The sequence below is a fragment of the Oncorhynchus kisutch genome, linkage group LG6 (assembly GCF_002021735.2).
Source record: "Oncorhynchus kisutch isolate 150728-3 linkage group LG6, Okis_V2, whole genome shotgun sequence".
In the NCBI taxonomy this organism is placed as follows: Eukaryota; Metazoa; Chordata; class Actinopteri; order Salmoniformes; family Salmonidae; genus Oncorhynchus; species Oncorhynchus kisutch.
The window spans coordinates 9,217,271-9,240,093 of record NC_034179.2 but is presented as its reverse complement, the minus strand read 5'-3'; the positions used below and the strand labels follow the sequence as shown (position 1 = coordinate 9,240,093).

General features: G+C 42.9%; 1 protein-coding gene across 27 annotated transcripts in view; it reads right to left on the bottom strand.

Moving 5' to 3' along the window:
- Positions 1-22,823, bottom strand: part of mapk10 (mitogen-activated protein kinase 10) — a 135,690-nt gene that overhangs the window by 11,173 nt on the left and 101,694 nt on the right. For 11 of the 27 annotated variants that reach the window (XM_031826101.1, XM_031826112.1, XM_020484757.2 and 8 more), the window contains 5 exons: positions 22,438-22,620; positions 19,093-19,217; positions 17,781-17,807; positions 3,497-3,560; positions 335-412 (listed from right to left, as the gene is read on the bottom strand). In XM_031826101.1, the coding sequence (XP_031681961.1) occupies positions 335-412; positions 3,497-3,560; positions 17,781-17,807; positions 19,093-19,217; positions 22,438-22,620 (477 nt within the window). Of the gene's footprint in view, positions 1-304; positions 413-3,496; positions 3,561-17,780; positions 17,808-19,092; positions 19,218-22,437; positions 22,621-22,823 lie in introns of all 27 variants that reach the window. The other 16 variants (XM_020484755.2, XM_031826115.1, XM_031826107.1 and 13 more) reach the window with 2 other exon arrangements.

The window sequence follows — 22,823 nt, the reverse complement described above, 5'->3', positions numbered from 1 at the left end:
ACATGAATCACTTACTCCATACAGATATTACTTTTCAAATGCCTAAATGCGTACAATAATACCATTCAAATACAGATTTATCATTGTACATACACAAAACACATATGGTTGGTCAAAAAATACCAAATCTACAGTTTAAACCGATACTTTTACATACAGATATAATTACTCATGTACAAATCATACACTACATGTCTCGGAAAAACAAGACGAGAGACAAAGACGAATGGTGGTCAACGTACGGATGAATTTCTCTGTGACAAAGAAATGTCCAGTGAGTGATTATATTTATAATTCAACTTACAGAGGGGACTAGGTTATGCACTGAGAGTACCTGAGGTAGAGGGTTGTCCCTTCACCACCCCGTTCCTCGTCCTCTCCTCAAAGTTCATCACCTCTTTGTAGATTAGTTCTGGAAAGTGAGATTGAGAGAGAGAGATAGAGAGATAGAGAGCGAGAGAGGAAAAATTGTGGAGAAAAAAAAAATCTTTCAAATAGCAGAGTAATAGCAGGCTCTATTGTCCTCTGCTCTACTAGTCCATTCTATGAGTCTAATTACCATGGCAACAAATAAACTGGAAAAGTTATTATACAAACTCAAATAGAAAATGAATGAGTAGACTGAGTGAGTATGAATGAGTATTGTTGGCCAGCTTCAAAAGACCAATCAGTGGAAAAAAAGATTAGAATTGGACTGCCTGTGTAAACGCAGACCATAGACTCCTCAGATAGAGGCCTCCTTAGCAATATAATTACAACATACCTACAGTTGAAGTCGGGAGTTTATATCCACCTCAGCCAAATACATTTAAACTAAGTTTTTCACAATTCCTGACATCTAATCCTACTGTAGTAAAAATTCCCTGCCGTAGGTCAGTTAGGATCACCACTTTATTTTAACAATGTGAAATGTCAGAATAATAGAGAGAATGATTTATTTCAGCTTGAATTTCTTTCATCACATTTCCAGTGGGTCAGAAGTTTACATACACTCAATTAGTATTTGGTAGCATTGCCTTTAAATTGTATATCTTGGGTCAAACGATTAGCCTTCCACAAGCTTCCCATAATAAGTGGGGTGAATTTTGGCCCATTCCTCCTAACAGAGCTGGTGTAACTGAGTCAGGCTTGTAGGCCTCCTTGCTCGCACAAGCATTTTCAGTTCTGCCCACAAATTTGACAAAGGATTTAAGGTCAGGTCTTTGTGATGGCCACTCCAATACCTTGACTTTGTTGTCCTTAAGCCATTTTGCCACAACTTTGGAAGTATGCTTGGGGTCATTGTCCATTTGGAAGTATGCTTGGGGTCATTGTCCATTTGGAAGTATGTTTGGGGTCATTGTCCATTTGGAAGTATGCTTGGGGTCATTGTCCATTTGGAAGTATGCTTGGGGTCATTGTCCATTTGGAAGTATGCTTGGGGTCATTGTCCATTTGGAAGTATGTTTGGGGTCATTGTCCATTTGGAAGTATGCTTGGGGTCATTGTCCATTTGGAAGTATGCTGGGGTCAATGTCCATTTGGAAGTATGCTTGGGGTCAATGTCCATTTGGAAGTATGCTTGGGGTCAATGTCCATTTGGAAGTATGCTTGGGGTCAATGTCCATTTGGAAGTATGCTTGGGGTCAATGTCCATTTGGAAGTATGCTTGGGGTCAATGTCCATTTGGAAGTATGCTTGGGGTCATTGTCCATTTGGAAGTATGCTTGGGGTCATTGTCCATTTGGAAGTATGCTTGGGGTCAATGTCCATTTGGAAGTATGCTTGGGGTCATTGTCCATTTGGAAGTATGCTTGGGGTCAATGTCCATTTGGAAGTATGCTTGGGGTCAATGTCCATTTGGAAGTATGCTTGGGGTCAATGTCCATTTGGAAGACCCAAGATTTTTAATATTTTAATTTTGCTTTTAAATTTTACCCCATTTTTTCGCCCCAATTCCGTAGTATCCAATTGTTTTTAGTAGTTACTATCTTGTCTCATCGCTGCAACTCCCGTACGGGCTTGGGAGAGACTAAGGTCGAGAGTAATGCGCCCTCCGAAACACAACCCAACCAAGTCACTCTGCTTCTTAACACAGCGTGCATCCAACCCGGAAGCCAGCCGCACCAATGTGTCGGGGGAAACACCGTTCCCCTAGCGACCTGGTCAGCGTGCACTGTGCCTGCCACAGGAGGCACTACTGCGAGATGAGACAAGGATATCCCTACCGGCCAAGCCCTCCCTAACCCGGACGAGGCTAGGCCAATTGTGCTTCGTCCCATGGACCTCCCGGTCGCGGCCGGCTGCGACAGAGCCTGGGCACGAACCCAGGGTTTCTGCTGGCACAGCTAGCACCAGCGATGCAGTGCCTTAAACCACTGCGTCACCCGGGAGGCCCTGGAAGACCCAAGATATAACCATACTTTAACTTGGTCACAAATGACTGATGTCTTAAGATGTTGCTTCAATATATCCACATAATTTTCCCTCCTCATGATGCCATCTATTTTGTGAAGTTCACCAGTCCCTCCTGCAGCAAAGCACCCCCACAACATGATGCTGCCAGCCCCGTGGTTCACAGTTGGGATGGTGTTCTTCGGCTTGCAAGCCTCCCCCTTTTCCTCCAAACATAACTGTGGTCATTAGGGCCAAACAATTCTATTTTTGTTTCATCAGACCAGAAGACATTTCTCAAAAAAGTACGATCTTTGTCCCCATGTGCAGTTGCAAACCGTAGTCTGGCTTTTTTATGGTGGTTTGGAGCAGTGGCTTCTTCCTTGCTGTGCGGCCTTTCAGGTTATGTCGATATAGGACTCGTTTTACTGTGGATATAGATACTTTTGTACCTGTTTCCTCCAGCATCTTCACAAGGTCCTTTGTTGTTGTTCTGGGATTGATTTGCACTTTTCGCACCAAAGTAAGTTCATCTCTAGGAGACAGAACACCTCTCCTTTCTGAGCGGTATGACGGCTGCGTGGCCCCATGGTGTTTTTGTTTGTACCATTGTTTGTACAGATGAACGTGGTACCTTCAGGTGTATGGAAATGGCTCCCAAGGATGAACCAGACTTGTGGAGGTCTACAATTTTTTTCAGATTTCTTTTTTCTGATTTTTTAAAATTCTCCTGTCAGGCAAAGAAGCACTGTTTGTAGGTAGGCATCCACAGGTACACCTCCAATTGACTCAAATTATGTCAATTAGCCTACTGGAAGCTTCTAAAGCCATGACATCATTTTCTGGAATTTTCCAAGCTTTTTAAAGGCACAGTCAACTTAGTGTATGTAAACTTCTGACCCACTGGAATTGTGAAACAGTGAAATAATCTGTCTGTAAACAATTGTTGGAAAAATTACTTGTGTCATGCACAAAGTAAATGTACTAACAGACTTGCCAAAACTATAGTTTGTTAACAAGAAATTTGTGGAGTGGTTGAAAAACGAGTTTTAATGACTCCAACCTCGATGTATGTAAACTTCCGAATTCAACTGTATATACTCTCAAGATGTGATATGTTTACCTTTCCATTCATCGATGGAGTGTTCTCTCTCATCCAGCTGCTTGTCGTAGATAGCAGGAGGCGGCTGGAGGGAGAAACACAAGGATGACTGATTGTGTCTGCTGAAGCCGGTTTTAGCTACGGCTAAGAGATGAGTGACACCTAAGCACTGCCAGTATCATGAAAACATTTAAATAATATCTGAAAAACACTTTGAAGTTTCTACTATACATTAAATGGCACAAGCTCTAAACATACGCAACACTAGCCATATTTACAAAATATGTAGTGGTACACACAGACACACAGAAATATGTTTTATTCATATTTGAACCTTTAACTAGGCAAGTCAGTTCACTTCTTTGGGGCTGGGGGCAGTATTGAGTAGCTTGGATAAAAAGCTGCCCAGAGTAAACTGCCTGCTACTCAGCCATAAAAGCTAGAATATGCATAGAACGGTTTGAATGATGTCTGAGAGTATAACAGAACTCATATAGCAGGCAAAAACCTGAGAACAAATCCAACCAGGAAGTGGGAAATCTGAGGTTTCTAGTTTTCAAGTCATTACCTATCAAATATACAGTGTCTATGGGGTCATATTGCAATTCCTAAGGCTTCCACTAGATGTCAACAGTCCTTAGAACCTTGTTTGAGGCTCCTACACTGAAGGAGGGGGGAATGAGAGCTGATTGAGTCAGGGCTCTGCCAGAGTGGCATGAGCTGATCACGCACGAGTTGATCACACACGTGAGAGCGGTCTGCGTTTCATTGCATTTCTGAAGACAAAGGAATTCTCCGGTTGGAACACTATTGAAGATTTATATTAAAAACATCCTAAAGATTGATTCTATACATCGTTTGACATGTTTCTACGGACTGTAACTGAACTTTTTTACTTTTCGTCTGGACCTAAACGCGCGAACAAAAAGGAGGTATTTGGACATAAATGATGGACTTTATCGAACAAAACAAACATTTATTGTGGAACTGGGATTCCTGGGAGTGCATTCCGATGAAGATCATCAAAAGTGAATATTTATAAGGCTATTTCTGACTTCTGTTGACTCCACAACATTGCGGATATCTGTATGGCTTGTTTTTGTGTCTGTGCGCTGTACTCAGATTATTGCATGGTGTGCTTTTTCCGTAAAGCTTTTTTGAAATCTGACACAGCGGTTGCATTAAAGAGAAGTGGATCTAAACATCCATGTATAACACTTGTATCTTTTAGCAATGTTTATTATGAGCATTTCTGTAAATTGATGTGGCTCTCTGCAAAATCACCGGATGTTTTGGAACTACTGAACATAACGCGCCAATGTAAACTCAGATTTTTTTATATAAATATGAACTTTATCGAACAAAACATACATGTATTGTGTGACATGAAGTCCTATGAGTGTCATCTGATGAAGATCATCAAAGGTTAGTGATTCATTTTATCTCTATTTCTGATTTTTGTGACTCCTCTCTTTGGCTGGAAAAATGGCTGTGTTTTATGTGACGAGGTGCTGACCTAACATAATCGTTTGGTGTGCTTTCGTCGTAAAGCCTTTTTAAAATGGGATACTGTGGCTGGATTTACAACAAGTTTATCTTTAAAATGGGATTTCTGTTGTTTTGAATTTGGCGCCCTGCAATTTCACTGGCTGTTGGCGAGATGGGACGCTACCGTCCCACATATCCCAGAGAGGTTTAAGAACAAATTCTTATTTACAATGATGGCCTACCCCGGCCAAACCCTCCTCTAATCCGGACGCCCCTGGGCCAATTGTGCGCTGCCCTATGGGAATCCCAATCAGCGCCGGTTGTGATACAGCCCGGGGTCAAACCAGGGTCTGTAGTGACGCCTCTAGCACTGAGATGCAGACCTTGAGACCTTAAATATGAGTTCAGCAAATCAGCAGCTAGAATACAGATCAGTGATATACCCTCTATACCAGTGGTCTCAACTCCGTCCTTCTAGGACCCCAACAGAACACATTGTCGTTGTAGCCCCAGACAAACAACACCGGATTCAATTCATTGAGGGCCTGATGATTAATTGACAAGTTGAATCAGGTGTGTTTGTCTGGGGTATAGGACAGGAGTATAGCATAGGACAGGAGTATAGCATAGGACAGGAGTATAGCATAGAACAGGAGAATAGTATAGGACAGGAGTATAGGCCATGAGTATAGGCCATAAGATAGCATAGGACAGGAGATTCTAGTCATGAAATCTATGCAGCCTACTCAATCACTTTTTATAGCTACTGTTTACAGGCCTCCTGGGCCATACACAGCGTTCCTCACTGAGTTCCTATTGGACCTTGTAGTCATGGCAGATAATATTCTAATTTTTGGTGATTTTAATATTCACATGGAAAAGTCCACAGACCCACCGACCCTCTCCAAAAGGCTTTCATCGACTCAGTGGGTTTTGTCCAACACGTCTCCGGACCTACTCACCGCCACAGTCATACTCTGGACCTAGTTTTGTCCCGTGGAATAAATGTTGTGGATCTTAATGTTTTTCCTCATAATCCTGGACTATCGGACCACCATTTTATTACGTTTGCAATCCCAACAAATAATCTGCTCAGACCCCAACCAAGGATCATCAAAAGCCGTGCTATAAATTCTCGGACAACCCAAAGATTCCTAAATGCCCTTCCAGACTCCCTCTACCTACCCAAGGACGTCAGAGTACAAAAATCAGTTAACCACCTAACTGAGGAACTCAATTTAACCTTGCACAATACCCTAGATGCAGTCGTACCCCTAAAAACAAAAAACATTTATCATAAGAAACTAGCTCCCAGGTATACAGAAAATACCCGAGCTCTGAAGCAAGCTTCCAGAATATTGGAACTTAGTAAATGGAGCTACACCAAACTGGAAGTCTTCCGACTAGCTTGGAAAGACAGTACCGTGCAGTATCGAAGAGCCTTCACTGCTGTTCAATCATCCTATTTTTCCAAATTAATTGAGGAAAATAAGAACAATCCCAAATGTATTTTTGATACTGTTGCAAAGCTAACTAAAAAGCAGCATTCCCCAAGAGAGGATGGCTTTCACTTATAAATTCATGAACTTCTTTGAGGAAAAGATCATGATCATTAGAAAGCAAATGACGGACTCCTCTTTAAATCTGCGTATTCCTCCAAAGCTCAGTTGTCCTGACTCTGCACAACTCTGCCAGGACCTAGGATCACGGGAGACACAAGTTTTTTAATCCTATATCTCTTGACACATTGATGAAAATAATCATCGCCTCTAAAACTTTAAGCTGCATACTGGAACCTATTCCAACTAAACTACTGAAAGAGCTGCTTCCTGTGCAGTTTGTCTCTGTGGATGGTTTGTCCTCTGACAAATCAACTGTACATTTTTGTGTTCCTCAAGGCTCCTTTTTAGGACCACTATTGTTTTCACTATATATTTTACCTCTGGGTGATGTCATTTGGAAACATAATGTTAACTTTCACTGCTATGCGACACACAGCTGTATATTTCGATGAAACATGGTGAAGCCCCAAAATTGCCCTCGCTTGAAGCCTGTGTTTCAGACATAAGGAAGTGGATGGCTGCAAACTTTCTACTTTTAAACTCGGACAAAACAGAGATGCTAGTTCTAGGTCCCAAGAAACAAAGAGATCTTCTGTTGAATCTAACAATTCATCTTGATGGTTGTACAGTCGTCTCAAATAAAACTGTGAAGGACCTCAGCGTTACTCTGGAACCTGATCTCTCTTTTGACAAACATATCAAGAGTGTTTCAAGAACAGCTTTTTTGCATCTACGTAACATTGCAAAAATCTGACATTTTCTGTCCAAAAATGATGCAGAAAAAATGTATCCATGCCTTTGTCACTTCTAGGTTAGACAACTGCAATGTTCTACTTTCTGGTTACCTGGATGAAGCAATAAATAAACCTCAGTTAGTGCTAAACACGGCTGATAGAATCCTGACTAGAACCAAAATGTTTTATCATATTACTCCAGTCCTAGTCTCTCTACACTGGCATCCTGTTAAGACAAGGGCTGATTTCAAGGTTTATCTACTAACCTACAAAGCATTACATGGGCTTGCTCCTACCTATCTTTCTGATTTGGTTCTGTCGTACATACCTACATGTACGCTATGGTCACAAGACGCAGGCCTCCTAATTGTCCCTAGAATTTCTAAGTAAACAGCTGGAGGCACGGTTTTCTCCTATAGAGCTCCATTTTTATGGAATGGTCTGCCTATCCATGTGAGAGACTCAGACTCGGTCTCAACCTTTAAGTCTTTATTGAAGACTCATCTCTTCAGTAGGTCCTATGATTGAGTGTAGTCTGACCCAGGAGTGTGAAGGTAAACGGAAAGGCTCTGGAGCAATGAACCGCCCTTGCTGTCTCTGCCTGGCTTTTTCCCCTTTCTCCACCGGGACTCTCTGCCTCAAACTCTATTACAGGGGCTGAGTCACTGGCTTACTGCTGCTCTTCCATGCCATCCCTAGGAGGGGTGCGTCACTTGAGTGGGTTGAGCCACTGATGTGGTCTTCCTGTCCGGGTTGGACCATGTTCTGTTATAGCCTCCACCCAGCACAACCATAAGAGGACTGGCCACCCCTCATAGCCTAGTATTGGACAGGAATGTAGTATAGGACAGGACTACAGCATAGGACATGAGTATAGTATAGGACAGGAGTATAATATAGGACGGATATAGGTGACAGGATTATGGCAGAGGGCAGGAGTATAGTATAGGACAGGACTATAGCATAGGACAGGACTATAGCATAGAGCAGGAGTATAGTATAGGACGGATATAGATGACAGGAGTATAGTATAGGGCAGGACTATAGTATAGGACAGGATTATAGCATAGGACATGAGTATAGTATAGGACAGGAGTATAGTATAGGGCATGAGTATAGTATAGGACAGGAGTATAGTATAGGACAGGACTATAGCATAGGACAGGACTGTAGCATAGGGCAGGACTATAGTATAGGGAAGGAGTATAGCATAGGATGGATATAGATGACAGGAGTATAGTATAGGACATACTATAGCATAGGGCAGGAGTATAGTATAGGCCAGGAGTATAGTATAGGACGGATGTAGATGACAGGAGTATAGTATAGGACAGGACTATAGCATAGGGCAGGAGTATGGTATAGGACAGGAGTATAGTATAGGACAGATGTAGATGACAGGAGTATAGTATAGGACAGGAGTATAGTATAGGTCAGGAGTATAGTATAGGGCGGATGTAGATGACAGGAGTATAGTATAGGACAGGACTATAACATAGGGCGGGAGTATAGTATAGGCCAGGAGTATAGTATAGTGCAGGAGTATAGTATAGGGCAGGAGTATAGTATAGGGCAGGAGTATAGTATAGGACGGATATAGATGACAGGAGTATAGTATAGGACAGGACTATAGTATAGGACAGGAGTATAGTATAGGGCAGGCGTATAGTATAGGACAGGAGTATAGTATAGGACAGGAGTATAGTATAGGACAGGAGTATAGTATAGTATGGATATAGACGACAGGACTATAGCATAGGGCAGGACTATAGTATAGGGCAGGAGTATAGTATAGGATGGATATAGATGACAGGAGTATAGTATAGGACAGGACTACACCATAGGGCAGGAGTATAGTATAGGCCAGGAGTATAGTATAGGACGGATGTAGATGACAGGAGTATAGTATAGGACAGGACTATAGCATAGGGCAGGAGTATAGTATAGGACAGGAGTATAGTATAGGATGGATATAGATGACAGGAGTATAGGACAGGAGTATAGTATAGGACAGGACTATAGTACAGGGCAGGAGTATAGTATAGGACAGGACTATAATATAGGCCAGGAGTATAGTATAGGGCAGGAGTATAGTATAGGACGGATGTAGATGACAGGAGTATAGTATAGGACAGGACTATAGTATAGGGCAGGAGTATAGTATAGGGCAGGAGTATAGTATAGGACAGATATAGATGACACAAGTATAGTATAGGACGGATGTAGATGACAGGAGTATAGTATAGGACAGGAGTATAGTACAGGGCAGGAGTATAGTATAGGGCGGGAGTATAGTATAGGGTGGGAGTATAGTATAGGACAGGAGTATAGTATAGGACGGATATAGATGACAGGAGTATAGTATTGGACAGATATAGATGACAGGACTATAGCATAGGGCAGGAGTATAGTATAGGACAGATGTACATGACAGGAGTATAGTATAGGACAGGACTATAGTATAGGGCAGGAGTATAGTATAGGACAGGAGTATAGTATAGGGCATGAGTATAGTATAGGACAGGAATATAGTATAGGGCAGGACTATAGCATAGGGCAGGAGTATAGTATAGGACAGGACTATAGTATAGGCCGGGAGTATAGTATAGGGCAGGAGTATAATATAGGACGGATATAGGTGACAGGATTATGGCAGAGGGCAGGAGTATAGTATAGGACAGGACTATAGCATAGGACAGGACTATAGCATAGAGCAGGAGTATAGTATAGGACGGATGTAGATGACAGGAGTATAGTATAGGACAGGACTATAGTATAGGCCAGGAATATAGTATAGGACAGGACTATAGCATAGGGCAGGAGTATAGTATAGGACAGGACTATAGTATAGGCCGGGAGTATAGTATAGGGCAGGAGTATAGTATAGGGCAGGAGTATAGTATGGGGCAGGAGTATAATATAGGGCAGGAGTATAGTATAGGACGGATATAGATGACAGGAGTATAGTATAGGACAGGACTATAGTATAGGGCAGGAGTATAGTATAGGACAGATATAGATGACACAAGTATAGTATAGGACGGATGTAGATGACAGGAGTATAGTATAGGACAGGAGTATAGTACAGGGCAGGAGTATAGTATAGGGCGGGAGTATAGTATAGGGTGGGAGTATAGTATAGGACAGGAGTATAGTATAGGACGGATATAGATGACAGGAGTATAGTATTGGACAGATATAGATGACAGGACTATAGCATAGGGCAGGAGTATAGTATAGGACAGATGTACATGACAGGAGTATAGTATAGGACAGGACTATAGTATAGGGCAGGAGTATAGTACAGGACAGGACTATAGCATAGGACAGGAGTATAGTATAGGACAGGAGTATAGTATAGGGCATGAGTATAGTATAGGACAGGAGTATAGTATAGGACAGGAGTATAGTATAGGACGGATATAGACGACAGGACTATAGCATAGGGCAGGACTATAGTATAGGGCAGGAGTATAGTATAGGATGGATATAGATAACAGGAGTATAGTATAGGACATACTATAGCATAGGGCAGGACTATAGTATAGGGCAGGAGTATAGTATAGGATGGATATAGATAACAGGAGTATAGTATAGGACATACTATAGCATAGGGCAGGAGTATAGTATAGGCCAGGAGTATAGTATAGGACGGATGTAGATGACAGGAGTATAGTATAGGACAGGACTATAGCATAGGGCAGGAGTATGGTATAGGACAGGAGTATAGTATAGGACAGATGTAGATGACAGGAGTATAGTATTGGACAGGACTATAGTATAGGGCAGGAGTATAGTATAGGGTGGATGTAGATGACAGGAGTATAGTATAGGACAGGACTATAGCATAGAGCAGGAGTATAGTATAGGACAGGACTATAGTATAGGCCAGGACTATAGTATAGGACGGATATAGATGACAGGAGTATAGTATAGGACAGGAGTATAGTATAGGGCAGGAGTATAGTATAGGGCAGGAGTATAGTATAGGACAGGACTATAGTATAGGCCAGGAGTATAGTATAGGGCAGGAGTATAGTATAGGGCAGGAGTATAGTATAGGACGGATATAGATGACAGGAGTATAGTATAGGACAGGACTATAGTATAGGGCAGGAGTATATTATAGGACAGATATAGATGACAGGAGTATAGTATAGGACGGATGTAGATGACAGGAGTATAGTATAGGACAGGAGTGTAGTATAGGGCAGGAGTATAGTATAGGGTGGGAGTATAGTATAGGACAGGAGTATAGCATAGGACGGATATAGATGACAGGAGTATAGTATTGGACAGATATAGATGACAGGACTATAGCATAGGGCAGGAGTATAGTATAGGGTGGGAGTATAGTATAGGACAGGAGTATAGTATAGGACGGATATAAATGACAGGAGTATAGTCCAGTGCATTTGGAAAGTATTCAGACCCCTAGACCTTTTACACATTTTGTTACATTACAGCCTTATTCTGAAATTGACAAAATAGTCATTTTTTACTCATCAATCTACACACAATATCCCATAATGACAAAGCAAAAACAGGTTTTTAGACATTTTTGCAATTAAAAAAACAACTGAAATATTACATTTACATAAGTATTCAAGTCCCTTGGCAGTACTTTGGCAGCAATTACAGCATTGAGTCTCCTTGGGTATGACGCTACAAGCTTGGCACACCTGTATTTGGGGAGTTTCTCACATTCTTCTCTGCAGATGCTCTCAAGCTCTGTCAGGTTGGATGGGGAGCATCGCTGCACAGCTATTTTCAGGTCTCTCCAGAGATGTTCGATCTGGTTCAAGTCCGGGCTCTGGCTGGGCCACTCAAGGACATTCAGAGACTTGTCCCGAAGCCACTCCTGCGTTGTCTTGGCTGTGTCCTTAGGTTCGTTGTCCTGTTGGAAGGTGAACCTTCACCCCAGTTTGAGGTCCTGAGCATTCTGGAGAAGATTTTCATCAAGGATCGCTCTGTACTTTCCTCTGTTCATCTTTCCCTCGATCCTGACTAATCTCCCAGTCCCTGCTCCTGAAAAACATCCCCCCAGCATGATGCTGCCACCACCATGCTTCACCGTAGGGATGGTGCCAGGTTTCCTCCAGGCGTGTCACTTGGCATTCAGGCCAAAGAGTTCAATATTAGTTTAATCAGACAAGAGAATCATGTTTCTCATGGTCTGAGAATCCTTTATGTGCCTTTTGGCAAACTCCAATCGGACTTTCATGTGGCTTTTACTGAGGAGTGGCTTCCGTTTGGCCACTCTACCATAAAGGCCTGATTGGTGGAGCGCTGCGGAGATGGTTGTCCTTCTGGGAGGTTCTCCCATCTCCACAGAGGAACTCTGGAGCTCTGGCAGAGTCACCTCCCTGACCAAGAGCTTCTCCCTCGATTGCTCAGTTTGGTCAGGCAGCCAGTTCTAGGAAGAGTCTTGGTGGTTCCAAACTTCTTCCAATTAAGAATGATGGAGGCCACTGTGATCTTGGGGACCTTCAATGCTGCAGAACATTTTTGGTACCCTTCCCCATATCTGTACCTCGACACAATCCTGTTTCGGAGCTCTACGGACAATTACTTCAACCTCATGACTTGGTTTTTGCTCCAATGTGCACTGTCAACTGTAGGACCTTATATAGACAGGTGTGTACCTTTCCAAATACTGTCCAATCAATTTAATTTACCACAGGTTGACTCCAACCAAGTTGTAGAAACATCTCAAGGATGGTCAATGGAGACAGGATGCACCTGAGCTCAATTTCCAGTCTCGTAGCAAAGGGTCTGAATACTTACGTAAATAAGGTATTTCTGTTTTTGAATTTTAATAAATGTGCAAAGAAGTCTAAAAACCTGTTTTCGCTTTGTCATAATGGGGTATTGTGATGCCAGGGGAGGGAAAAAGTGAGGTAATGGAGTCCAGGTGTGCCTCAAGATGAAGCATAATGATTGGTGCCAGGTGCGCGTAATGATGGATGCCAGGTGCGCGTAATGATGGATGCCAGGACCGGTGGTTAGTATACCGGCGACGTCAAACGCCGGAGTGGAGGAGCAGGAGTAGACGTGACAGTAACGTAACAAAATGTGGAAAAAGTCAAGGGGTCTGAATACTTTACAAATGCACTGTATATGACAGGTATAGACGACAGGATAATAGTATAGGACATCTGACTGTGTTGTTGTATGTAACATACTATAGGCATGGCAGCCTACCAGTGCTGCAGACATCAACTGACTGACTGACGCCTGTCAATCATTTGTATCTCCTCAGTACTCCTCCAACTACCCTCAACTCTATCGGATAGGATATTTAGGTAGTGTTACTACGAACCAATTTATCAAATCTATAGGTTTTTTCATTTATTTTAAGATTGCAATAAGATAGCATAGACGTTCTGTCTAGATATGACAGAGTACAGAAGGCTACAGCACGGTTTTCTTGCAGTTTCATCAACACATTAATGACCACTTCTACAGTGAAAAATGGCTCCGGTATTCATAGATGCAGCCAGACGGTATGTTACTTCCTGTTAGTGAGGAGAAAGCCACACAGACATCCTGCCACACAGACATCCTGCCACACAGACATGCACGGCACACAGAGATCCTGCCACACAGACATGCATGGCACACAGACATCCTGCCACACAGACGTGCACAGCACACAGACATCCTGCCACACAGACATCCTGCCACATAGTCTCTGAGTTAGTATTCAGTATTTTTCTGTTTATTAAGGATCACCATTAGCTGCTGCTACACTTCCTGGGGTCCATACAGGATTAAGGCAATTACATACGAAATAAAACAGTATATCACACAATACTACACACTATTTACCACAACATATCTCCAATACAAAAATCCATATTACAGCAATATAACAATATTAATGTACATGTGTGTGGATTGCGTGTTAGCATGTTTATTTATTTTATTTATTTATTTATCCGTTATTTTACCAGGTAAGTTGACTGAGAACACATTCTCATTTGCAGCAACGACCTGGGGAATAGTTACAGGGGAGAGGAGGGGGATGAATGAGCCAATTGAACACTGGGGATTATTAGGTGTGTGTGTATATACGTGTTTGTGTCTGTCTCCCCACAATCCGTTCCATAAGGTGTAGTTTTATCTGTTTTTATTTTAATCTGATTTTACTGCATCAGTTACCTGATGTGGAATAGAGTTCCATGTAGTCATGGCTCTATGTAGTACTGTGGAATAGAGTTCCATGTAGTCATGGCTCTATGTAGTACTGTGGAATAGAGTTCCATGTAGTCATGGCTCTATGTAGTGCTGTGGAATAGAGTTCCATGTAGTCATGGCTCTATGTAGTACTGTGGAATAGAGTTCCATGTAGTCATGGCTCTATGTAGTACTGTGGAATAGAGTTCCATGTAGTCATGGCTCTATGTAGTACTGTGGAATAGAGTTCCATGTAGTCATGGCTCTATGTAGTACTGTGGAATAGAGTTCCATGTAGTCATGGCTCTATGTAGTACTGTGGAATAGAGTTCCATGTAGTCATGGCTCTATGTAGTACTGTGGAATAGAGTTCCATGTAGTCATGGCTCTATGTAGTACTGTGGAATAGAGTTCCATGTAGTCATGGCTCTATGTAGTACTGTGGAATAGAGTTCCATGTAGTCATGGCTCTATGTAGTACTGTGGAATAGAGTTCCATGTAGTCATGGCTCTATGTAGTACTGTGGAATAGAGTTCCATGTAGTCATGGCTCTATGTAGTACTGTGGAATAGAGTTCCATGTAGTCATGGCTCTATGTAGTACTGTGGAATAGAGTTCCATGTAGTCATGGCTCTATGTAGTACTGTGGAATAGAGTTCCATGTAGTCATGGCTCTATGTAGTACTGTGGAATAGAGTTCCATGTAGTCATGGCTCTATGTAGTACTGTGGAATAGAGTTCCATGTAGTCATGGCTCTATGTAGTACTGTGGAATAGAGTTCCATGTAGTCATGGCTCTATGTAGTACTGTGGAATAGAGTTCCATGTAGTCATGGCTCTATGTAGTACTGTGGAATAGAGTTCCATGTAGTCATGGCTCTATGTAGTACTGTGGAATAGAGTTCCATGTAGTCATGGCTCTATGTAGTACTGTGGAATAGAGTTCCATGTAGTCATGGCTCTCTGTAGTACTGTGCGCCTCCCATATTCTGTTCTGGACTTGAGGGACTGTGAAGAGACCTCTGGTGGTGTAGCAAATGTGAAATGGCTAGCTAGTTAGCGGTGGTGCGCGCTAATAGCGTTTCAATCGGTGACGTCACTCGCTCTGAGACCTTGAAGTAGTGGTTCCCCTTGCTCTGCAAGGGCCGTGGCTTTTGTGGCGCGATGGGTAACGATGCTTTGTGGGTGACTGTTGTCTTGTGTGCAGAGGGTCCCTGGTTCGAGCCCGGGTAGGGGCGAGGGGACGGACGAAAGTTAAGCTGTTACAGGGGCATGTCTTGTTGGGTATGCATGGGTATGTTGGGTATGCACACCACCAAGCTGTGTGCTAGTCATTTAAACAGATAGCTCAGTGCTTTCAACATGTCAATACCTCCCACAAAGACAAGTACTGACGCAATCAATCGCTCCACTACTTTGAGCCAGGAGAGATGGACATGCATGTCATTGATGTTAGTTCTCTGTGTACATTTAAGGGCCGGCCATGCTGCTCTGTTCTGGGTCAACTGGAATTCGCCTACGTCCCTCTTTGTGGCACTTGACCATATAACAGGGCAGTAGTCCAGGTGCGACAAAACTAGGGCTTGTAGGACTTGTTCTGTTGATAGCAATGTCAAGAAAGCAGAGCAGAACTTTATTACAGACAGACTTCTCCCCATCTTAGCTCCAACATCAATATGTTATGACCACAACCGTTTACAATGCAGGGTTACTCCAAGCAGTTTAGTCTCCTCAACGTGCTGAATTTCCACATTATTCATTACAAGATTTAGTTGAGGTTTAGGGTTTAGTGAATGATTTGTTGCAAATATAATGCTTTTCGTTTTTGAAATATTGAGGACTAGTTCATTTCTTGCCACCCATTCTAAAACTGACTGCAGCTCTTTGTTTAAGTATTGCAATGATTTCACTTGCTGTGGTAGCCGACATGTATGTGTCACACCCTGACCATAGTTTGCTTTGTATGTTTCTATGTTTTGTTTGGTCAGGGTGTGATCTGAGTGGGAATTCTGTTGTGTGTCTGGTTTATCTATTTCTATGTTTGGCCTGATATGGTTCTCAATCAGAGGCAGTCATTGTCTCTGATTGGGAACCATATTTAGGTAGCCTGTTTTGTGTTGGGTTTTGTTGGTGGTTGTTTCCTGTCTTTGTGTTTGTTGCACCAGATAGGGCTGTTTCGGTTTTTCTGTGTTTATTGTTTTGTATTATGTTCATGTTTAGTTCTTATTCTTATTAAAAAACATGAACTTCAACCACGTTGCATTTTGGTCCGCCTCTCCATCCCAGGAGGAAAGCCGTTACAGTATAGTGTTGAGTCATCAGAATACTTAGACAGACTGGCTTTACTCAATGCTAGTTGTTAGTAAAGATTGAACAAATTAAGGGACCTAGACAGCTGCCCTGGGGAATTCCTGATTCTACCTTGATTATGTTGGAGAGGCTTCCATTAAAGGACACCCTCTGTGTTCTGTTAGACAGGTAATTCTCAATCCACACTATAGCAGGGGATGTAAAGTCATAACACATTTGTTTTTACAGCAGCAGATTACGGTCGATAATATCAAAAGCTGCACTGAAGTCTAACAAAACAGCTTTCACAATCTTCTTATTATCAATTTCTCTCAGCCAATCATCAGTCATTTGTGTAAGTGCCGTGTACATGTTGAGTGCCCTTCCCTATAAGCATGCTAAAGCCTGTTGTGAATTTGTTTACTTTGAAATAGCATTGTATCTTGCAACCACAATTTTTTCAAAAAAGTTTAAGGGTTGGTAACAGGCTGATCGGTTGGCTGTTTGAGCCAGTAAAAAGGTGCTTTGTTATTCTTGTGTAGTGGAATGACTTTGGCTTCACTCCAGGGCACACACTTTTCTGTAGGCTTAGATTGAAGTGATAGCAAATAGGAGCGGCAATATCGTCCACTATCATCCTCAGTAATTTTCCATCCAAGTTGTCAGACCCAGGTGGCTTGTCATTGTTGATTGACAACATTATATACCTTTTTTTTGTCTGAAGTATGAGGGTTCCTTAGGATAGTGCAATTTTGGTCATATCTGGTCATATCATGTTTGTAATGCTCTCCATTCTGTACACTCCTAGTACCAAACGTGTTATTCTCCTACAGGGACGGCCGAAAGAACCACGTAGCACCTTTATTTCTAAGAGTATGTATGACACATTTCTCAATTTTGGGTCAGTGAAAAAGTTCTGAAGATGGGGTTTTGACTACCTACCCCCAAATACAGTTTCGTAAAGCCATATGTGGTCATATCATGTTTGTAAAGCTGTATATGCTGTATAGGAGATATATTTCTCTTGGTGTAAAGTCATTTTTTTTATTTACCATTGATATTTGGACGAGATCCCTGGCCTTCATCAGCATGAAATGAACAATAAAGAGGGGAGAAAACAGTACATTGGTTTCAGGGAAAATGTAATGCCATTGATGGCCAATATAATCTATATATCACATCTATACAACAATATAGAACATCCCATCATAAAACAGTAAAATGTAACTTTTTTGGTCATTTTTGTTTTGATTAAGTAAAATGTATGTTTTCACAAAAGAATGAGACATGCTACAAATGATATGTACATATTACACAATATCATATAATAATATACTTTAAAATGCATATTCCAACTGTCAAACAGATATTATAATGAAGGTGTGCGATTTATTGCAAATAACTAAATAAAATAAACTTGATTAAAATCTACTTAATTGATCTTGTTGAGAGTCATTGATACATCTCTTTCACATAGTCGTATGCTGAAATCCAAACTAATATACTAATACACTACATTTCACTATTGGGAAGAGATTGTATCAGTTTGGGTTCCAGGCTAACAGAGAGGTTAACTTTTCATTCAGCACCCCAGTTCTGTCTGCTTCACTGGGTTCAGAGAAGGCCATGTCACACTGTATTGCATTATGCATAGGCAGATAGGCCTACTTGATGTGAAATGCATCTAAAGTCTTCATCAAGTAAGAGACAGGCTGCAAATGGCTTTTTCCCAAACTCACTATTATCCCACAGTGATGAAGGTCTTTAAAAGGGAATGACTATACTTCAGTACATAACCAGCGTAGCTTAAGAAATGCCTGCTCTGCTATATGATCCAGTATTAACTATCCAGTATTAACTATCCTTATCACACAGCTCCTTGGATGAGAATGAACTATACTGTATTCTCCCAAAGCAGTGAGCAGTGAGACTGGGTTTTGTATCTGTGCTCTATTTGAGGAATCAAGCACATTCCAGCATAGTATATATTTCTATGGGTAAAACAACCAGTTGAGCCCACTGTTATGTCTCTACAGTACCATGATAGTCAGTAAAATGCGTACATTTTTCCATGACTACCTAATGCCAGACTGTGGTGGGTAAAAGGATTGCCATAAAAGGTCAAACCATGAAGAGCAAGCAGGGGATACAAACTAAACAACAAAGACAACAACAGAAATGTTTTTCTGGATGGTTCCTATAGTAACCATTATGAGAGGGGAATGTAACATAAACAATAATATATCTACACACCACTAATACAAAACAGCCCAAACTAAACAAGTACCAAGCTGTAGGATTGACCTAGGGCTACTAACTGATATGGCTGCCAGTGAGTTCTAGCTACAGACTCCTCCTACTCACCGCCTCCACCTCGGCTGGGTCGTACCAAACATTGATGTAGGGGTGCTGTAAAGCTTCGTCCACTTGTATCCGCTTGGCTGGATCAATAATCAACATCTTACACAACAGGTCTCTGGCCTGGCTGGCTGTGGAGACAGAGAGAAGCAGAGAGAGAGAGAGAGAAGCGTCAGAGTCAAGGAAGGAGAGAGCAGACAGAGAGAGTGGGGTCAGAGTAAATGGATAGAATAGGAGAAGGGAGAAACTCAATCAGCAATAAACATTATGTGCATCCAAAACGGCACTCTATCCCATCTGTAGTGCACTACTTTGTCTCATATTGTCTCCATGTGAGACAATAGTTTACTGTTCCTTTAAGATGTTTCCCTCTTCTGTTTCCATAGCACCACAGTCAAGGCTTAACACTCAGGGAATATTATGGTTCAACACACAGACATTCAATCTCATGTCAGAAGAGAGAAGAGAGCTTGCTGGTAACCTACTTGTTTCTCCAGGTTATGAATTACAACGCTCTTACAACTTTTTGTATGAGCCTTAAATTACAAATGTAACATTTCTTTAGATGCAAATTCATAAAATAAAAAAACATGATCATGATGAATCCATCTGTGCTTCCTGCTCTTGTACCAATATGTTCAGTTCTACAATACCAAACTCTTAACCCACAATCCCTCCCACAACCCCCCAATCCCTCCCACAACCCCCCAATCCCTCACACAATCCCTCCCACCATCCTTCTACCCATCCCCCCATCCCTCCCACAGCCCCTCCATCCCTCCCACAGCTCCTCCATCCCTCCCACAGCTAACCCATCCCTCCCACAACCCCCTAATCCCTCACACAACCCCCCAATCCCTCCCACAACCCCCCAAACCCTCCCACAACCCCCCAATCCCTCTGTCCCTCCCACCATCCTTCTACCCATCCCTCCATCCCTCCCACAGCCCCTCCATCCCTCCCACAGCTCCTCCATCCCTCCCACAGCTCCCCCATCCTCCCCACAACCCCCAATCCCTCCCACAACCCCACAATCCCTCCATCCCTCACACCGTCCTTCTATCCATCCCTCCAACTCTCCCACAGCTCCTCCATTCCTCCCACAACCCCTCTATCCATCCCTCCCACCATCCTTCCATCCATCCCTCCAACAGCCCCTCCATCTATCCATCCCATCCCTGCCACATCCTTCCATCCAACCGTCCCACAGCCCCTCCATCCCTCCCACAGCCCCTCCATTCATCCCTCCCCATCCCTCTATCCCATCCCTCCCACCATCCATCCATCCCTCCCTCCATCCCTCACCCCATCCCTTCATCCTTCCCCCATCTCTCCACCCCTCGTACGGCCCTGACAGTCTGACTCACTATAAATAGTCTATTAGCAGCAGTCAGACGATCTGCACTGTACCTTCTCTCATCACCATTCCCCACACTGTGCTGCATCACCATGCCAGCAGCTATAGGCCAGCCATAGCAATCTCCAAAATGGCGGCTCAGACGCTCCCTCCTCTGAGTCACTCCTTATCTCTAAGATAGCAGCTCTCTCAGCATGCAGTGTAACCAAAGACCACGGCTCCACTAGCTTTAGTCCTAACAGGATTTCCCAGGCTCCTACCTAGCCTCCAGTACAGCTACGTAAACAGTGCTCTCATACCCTTTTCACACTATCATGCCGACCCCAAGCATATACTGTTCCAGCTGAAATATTTTATTTTGTCATTGTCCTTTCCAGCACGGTTCCAGTAATTATGGTGGATGCATAGCCAGGCTAGCCCAGTACATCTCTGGTCGGTTTGGCTCGGCTCAGCTCAGTAGTCAATCACTCTAATGCAGTTTCTCTCTAACACACTCGCTCTCTAACACACTCGCTCTCTAACACACTCCCTCTCTAACACACTCCCTCTCTAACACACTCGCTCTCTAACACACTCGCTCTCTAACACACTCGCTCTCTAACACACTCGCTCTCTAACACAGTCACTTTAACACTACATCTTTCCTTCCGTCTCTGGCTGTGACTGTAACCATTATGTCCTCTCTAACTCAGTGGGTGTATTCCTCTAGCAGCCCATCTCCTCTACTTAAGTCTGATTTCTGCCGGGATCAGGCAGTCAGCAGGAAGGAGCTAGGAGGTAGCAGGCAGGCCGCAGGAGGCGGGAGACAAGAGACAGGGGGCAACATACAGGACACATTAGCCAGCAGGAGACAGTAGGCAGGAGGTAGCAGGCAGGAGGTGGCAGGAGACAGGAGACAGCAGGCAGGAGACAGGAGATAGCAGGCAGGAGACAGGAGATAGCATGCAGGAGACAGGAGATAGCAGGCAGGAGGAGACAGGAGACAGCAGGCAGGAGACAGGAGATAGCAGGCAGGAGGAGACAGGAGACAGCAGGCAGGAGGTGGCAGGAGACAGGAGGCAGGAGGCGGCAGGAGACAGGAGACAGGAGGTAGGAGACAGGAGACGGCAGGAGACAGGAGGCAGGCAAGAGGAAGGAGACAGGAGGCAGCAGGAGGGCTCCTGAGTCATTCATGTGAATTTCCTTCCCAGACACACTGCATGGCTTGATGTAGCAGCAGTACCAGGCAGATTTCATTATATTTAGGAGAAATCTGTCTTCATCAGATATAGCCTGTTATCCTCCAGGGATTTTGTCAACTATTTTCTCTGGAAGCCTCCTGTAGAAAGACTTCCTGGGAATACCATGATCTGGAAATGTAGATGGAGAGGTAGTGGATGACGTCTAGTGGATGACGTCTTGGTTTAAACCCTCTTCCTCTAAATAAATTTCACTGAAGGGAGTGACTGTCACCCTGGTCAATTTCAGTTACAGTATATCACTTCACTTACTCTGCCTCTCGTGAGCCAAAAGCCAGTTCAGTTTGATGAGATTACAATCACATAAAATATATATGCCTTGACTCCATGAGCAACACACAAAGACACATTGACACACTGTATAGCACTCACAGACACAAACAATCTCTAGTTTCTGCATGCTGCACAATGCCTTCTTGAAAATAACAAAATAGAACAGAACAGAACCGAATAGAATTGAATAGAACAGAACCGAATAGAATTGAATAGAACAGAACCGAATATAATTGAATAGAACAGAACCGAATATAATTGAATAGAACAGAACCGAATAGAATTGAATAGAACAGAACCGAATAGAATTGAACAGAACAGAACCGAATAGAATTGAATAGAACAGAACCGAATAGAATTGAATAGAACCGAATAGAATTGAATAGAACAGAACCGAATAGAATTGAACAGAACAGAACCGAATAGAATTGAATAGAACCGAATAGAATTGAACAGAACAGAACCGCCACTTCATAGACTCACCTTTGAGTTTGTTGTGCTCTGAGTCTGCAGGGAAGAGGCAGTCAGGGAAGAGCTTGGGGAAGGTGAGGCCTGTGTATTTGGGCCTGTTCTCTACATAGTTACGGACGGTGGGCTGCAGTTTCTTCATAAACTCTGGCGCAGGCGTGCCCAGCTGCTCAATCACCTTATTCCATTGGTCAATATCTGAGAGGGAGGGGTTAAGGAAAAAACACAACAAACCTGGACAGCAAAGCACCCTGGCCTGGCTATGTCACCAAACTGTTACACTGTACATAGGCTTTAAACTGCTACTGCTACTACTGATGCTACTACAACTACTACTGCTGCTACAACTACTACTACTACTGCTACTACTACTACAACTACTCCTGGTAGGCCGTCAATGT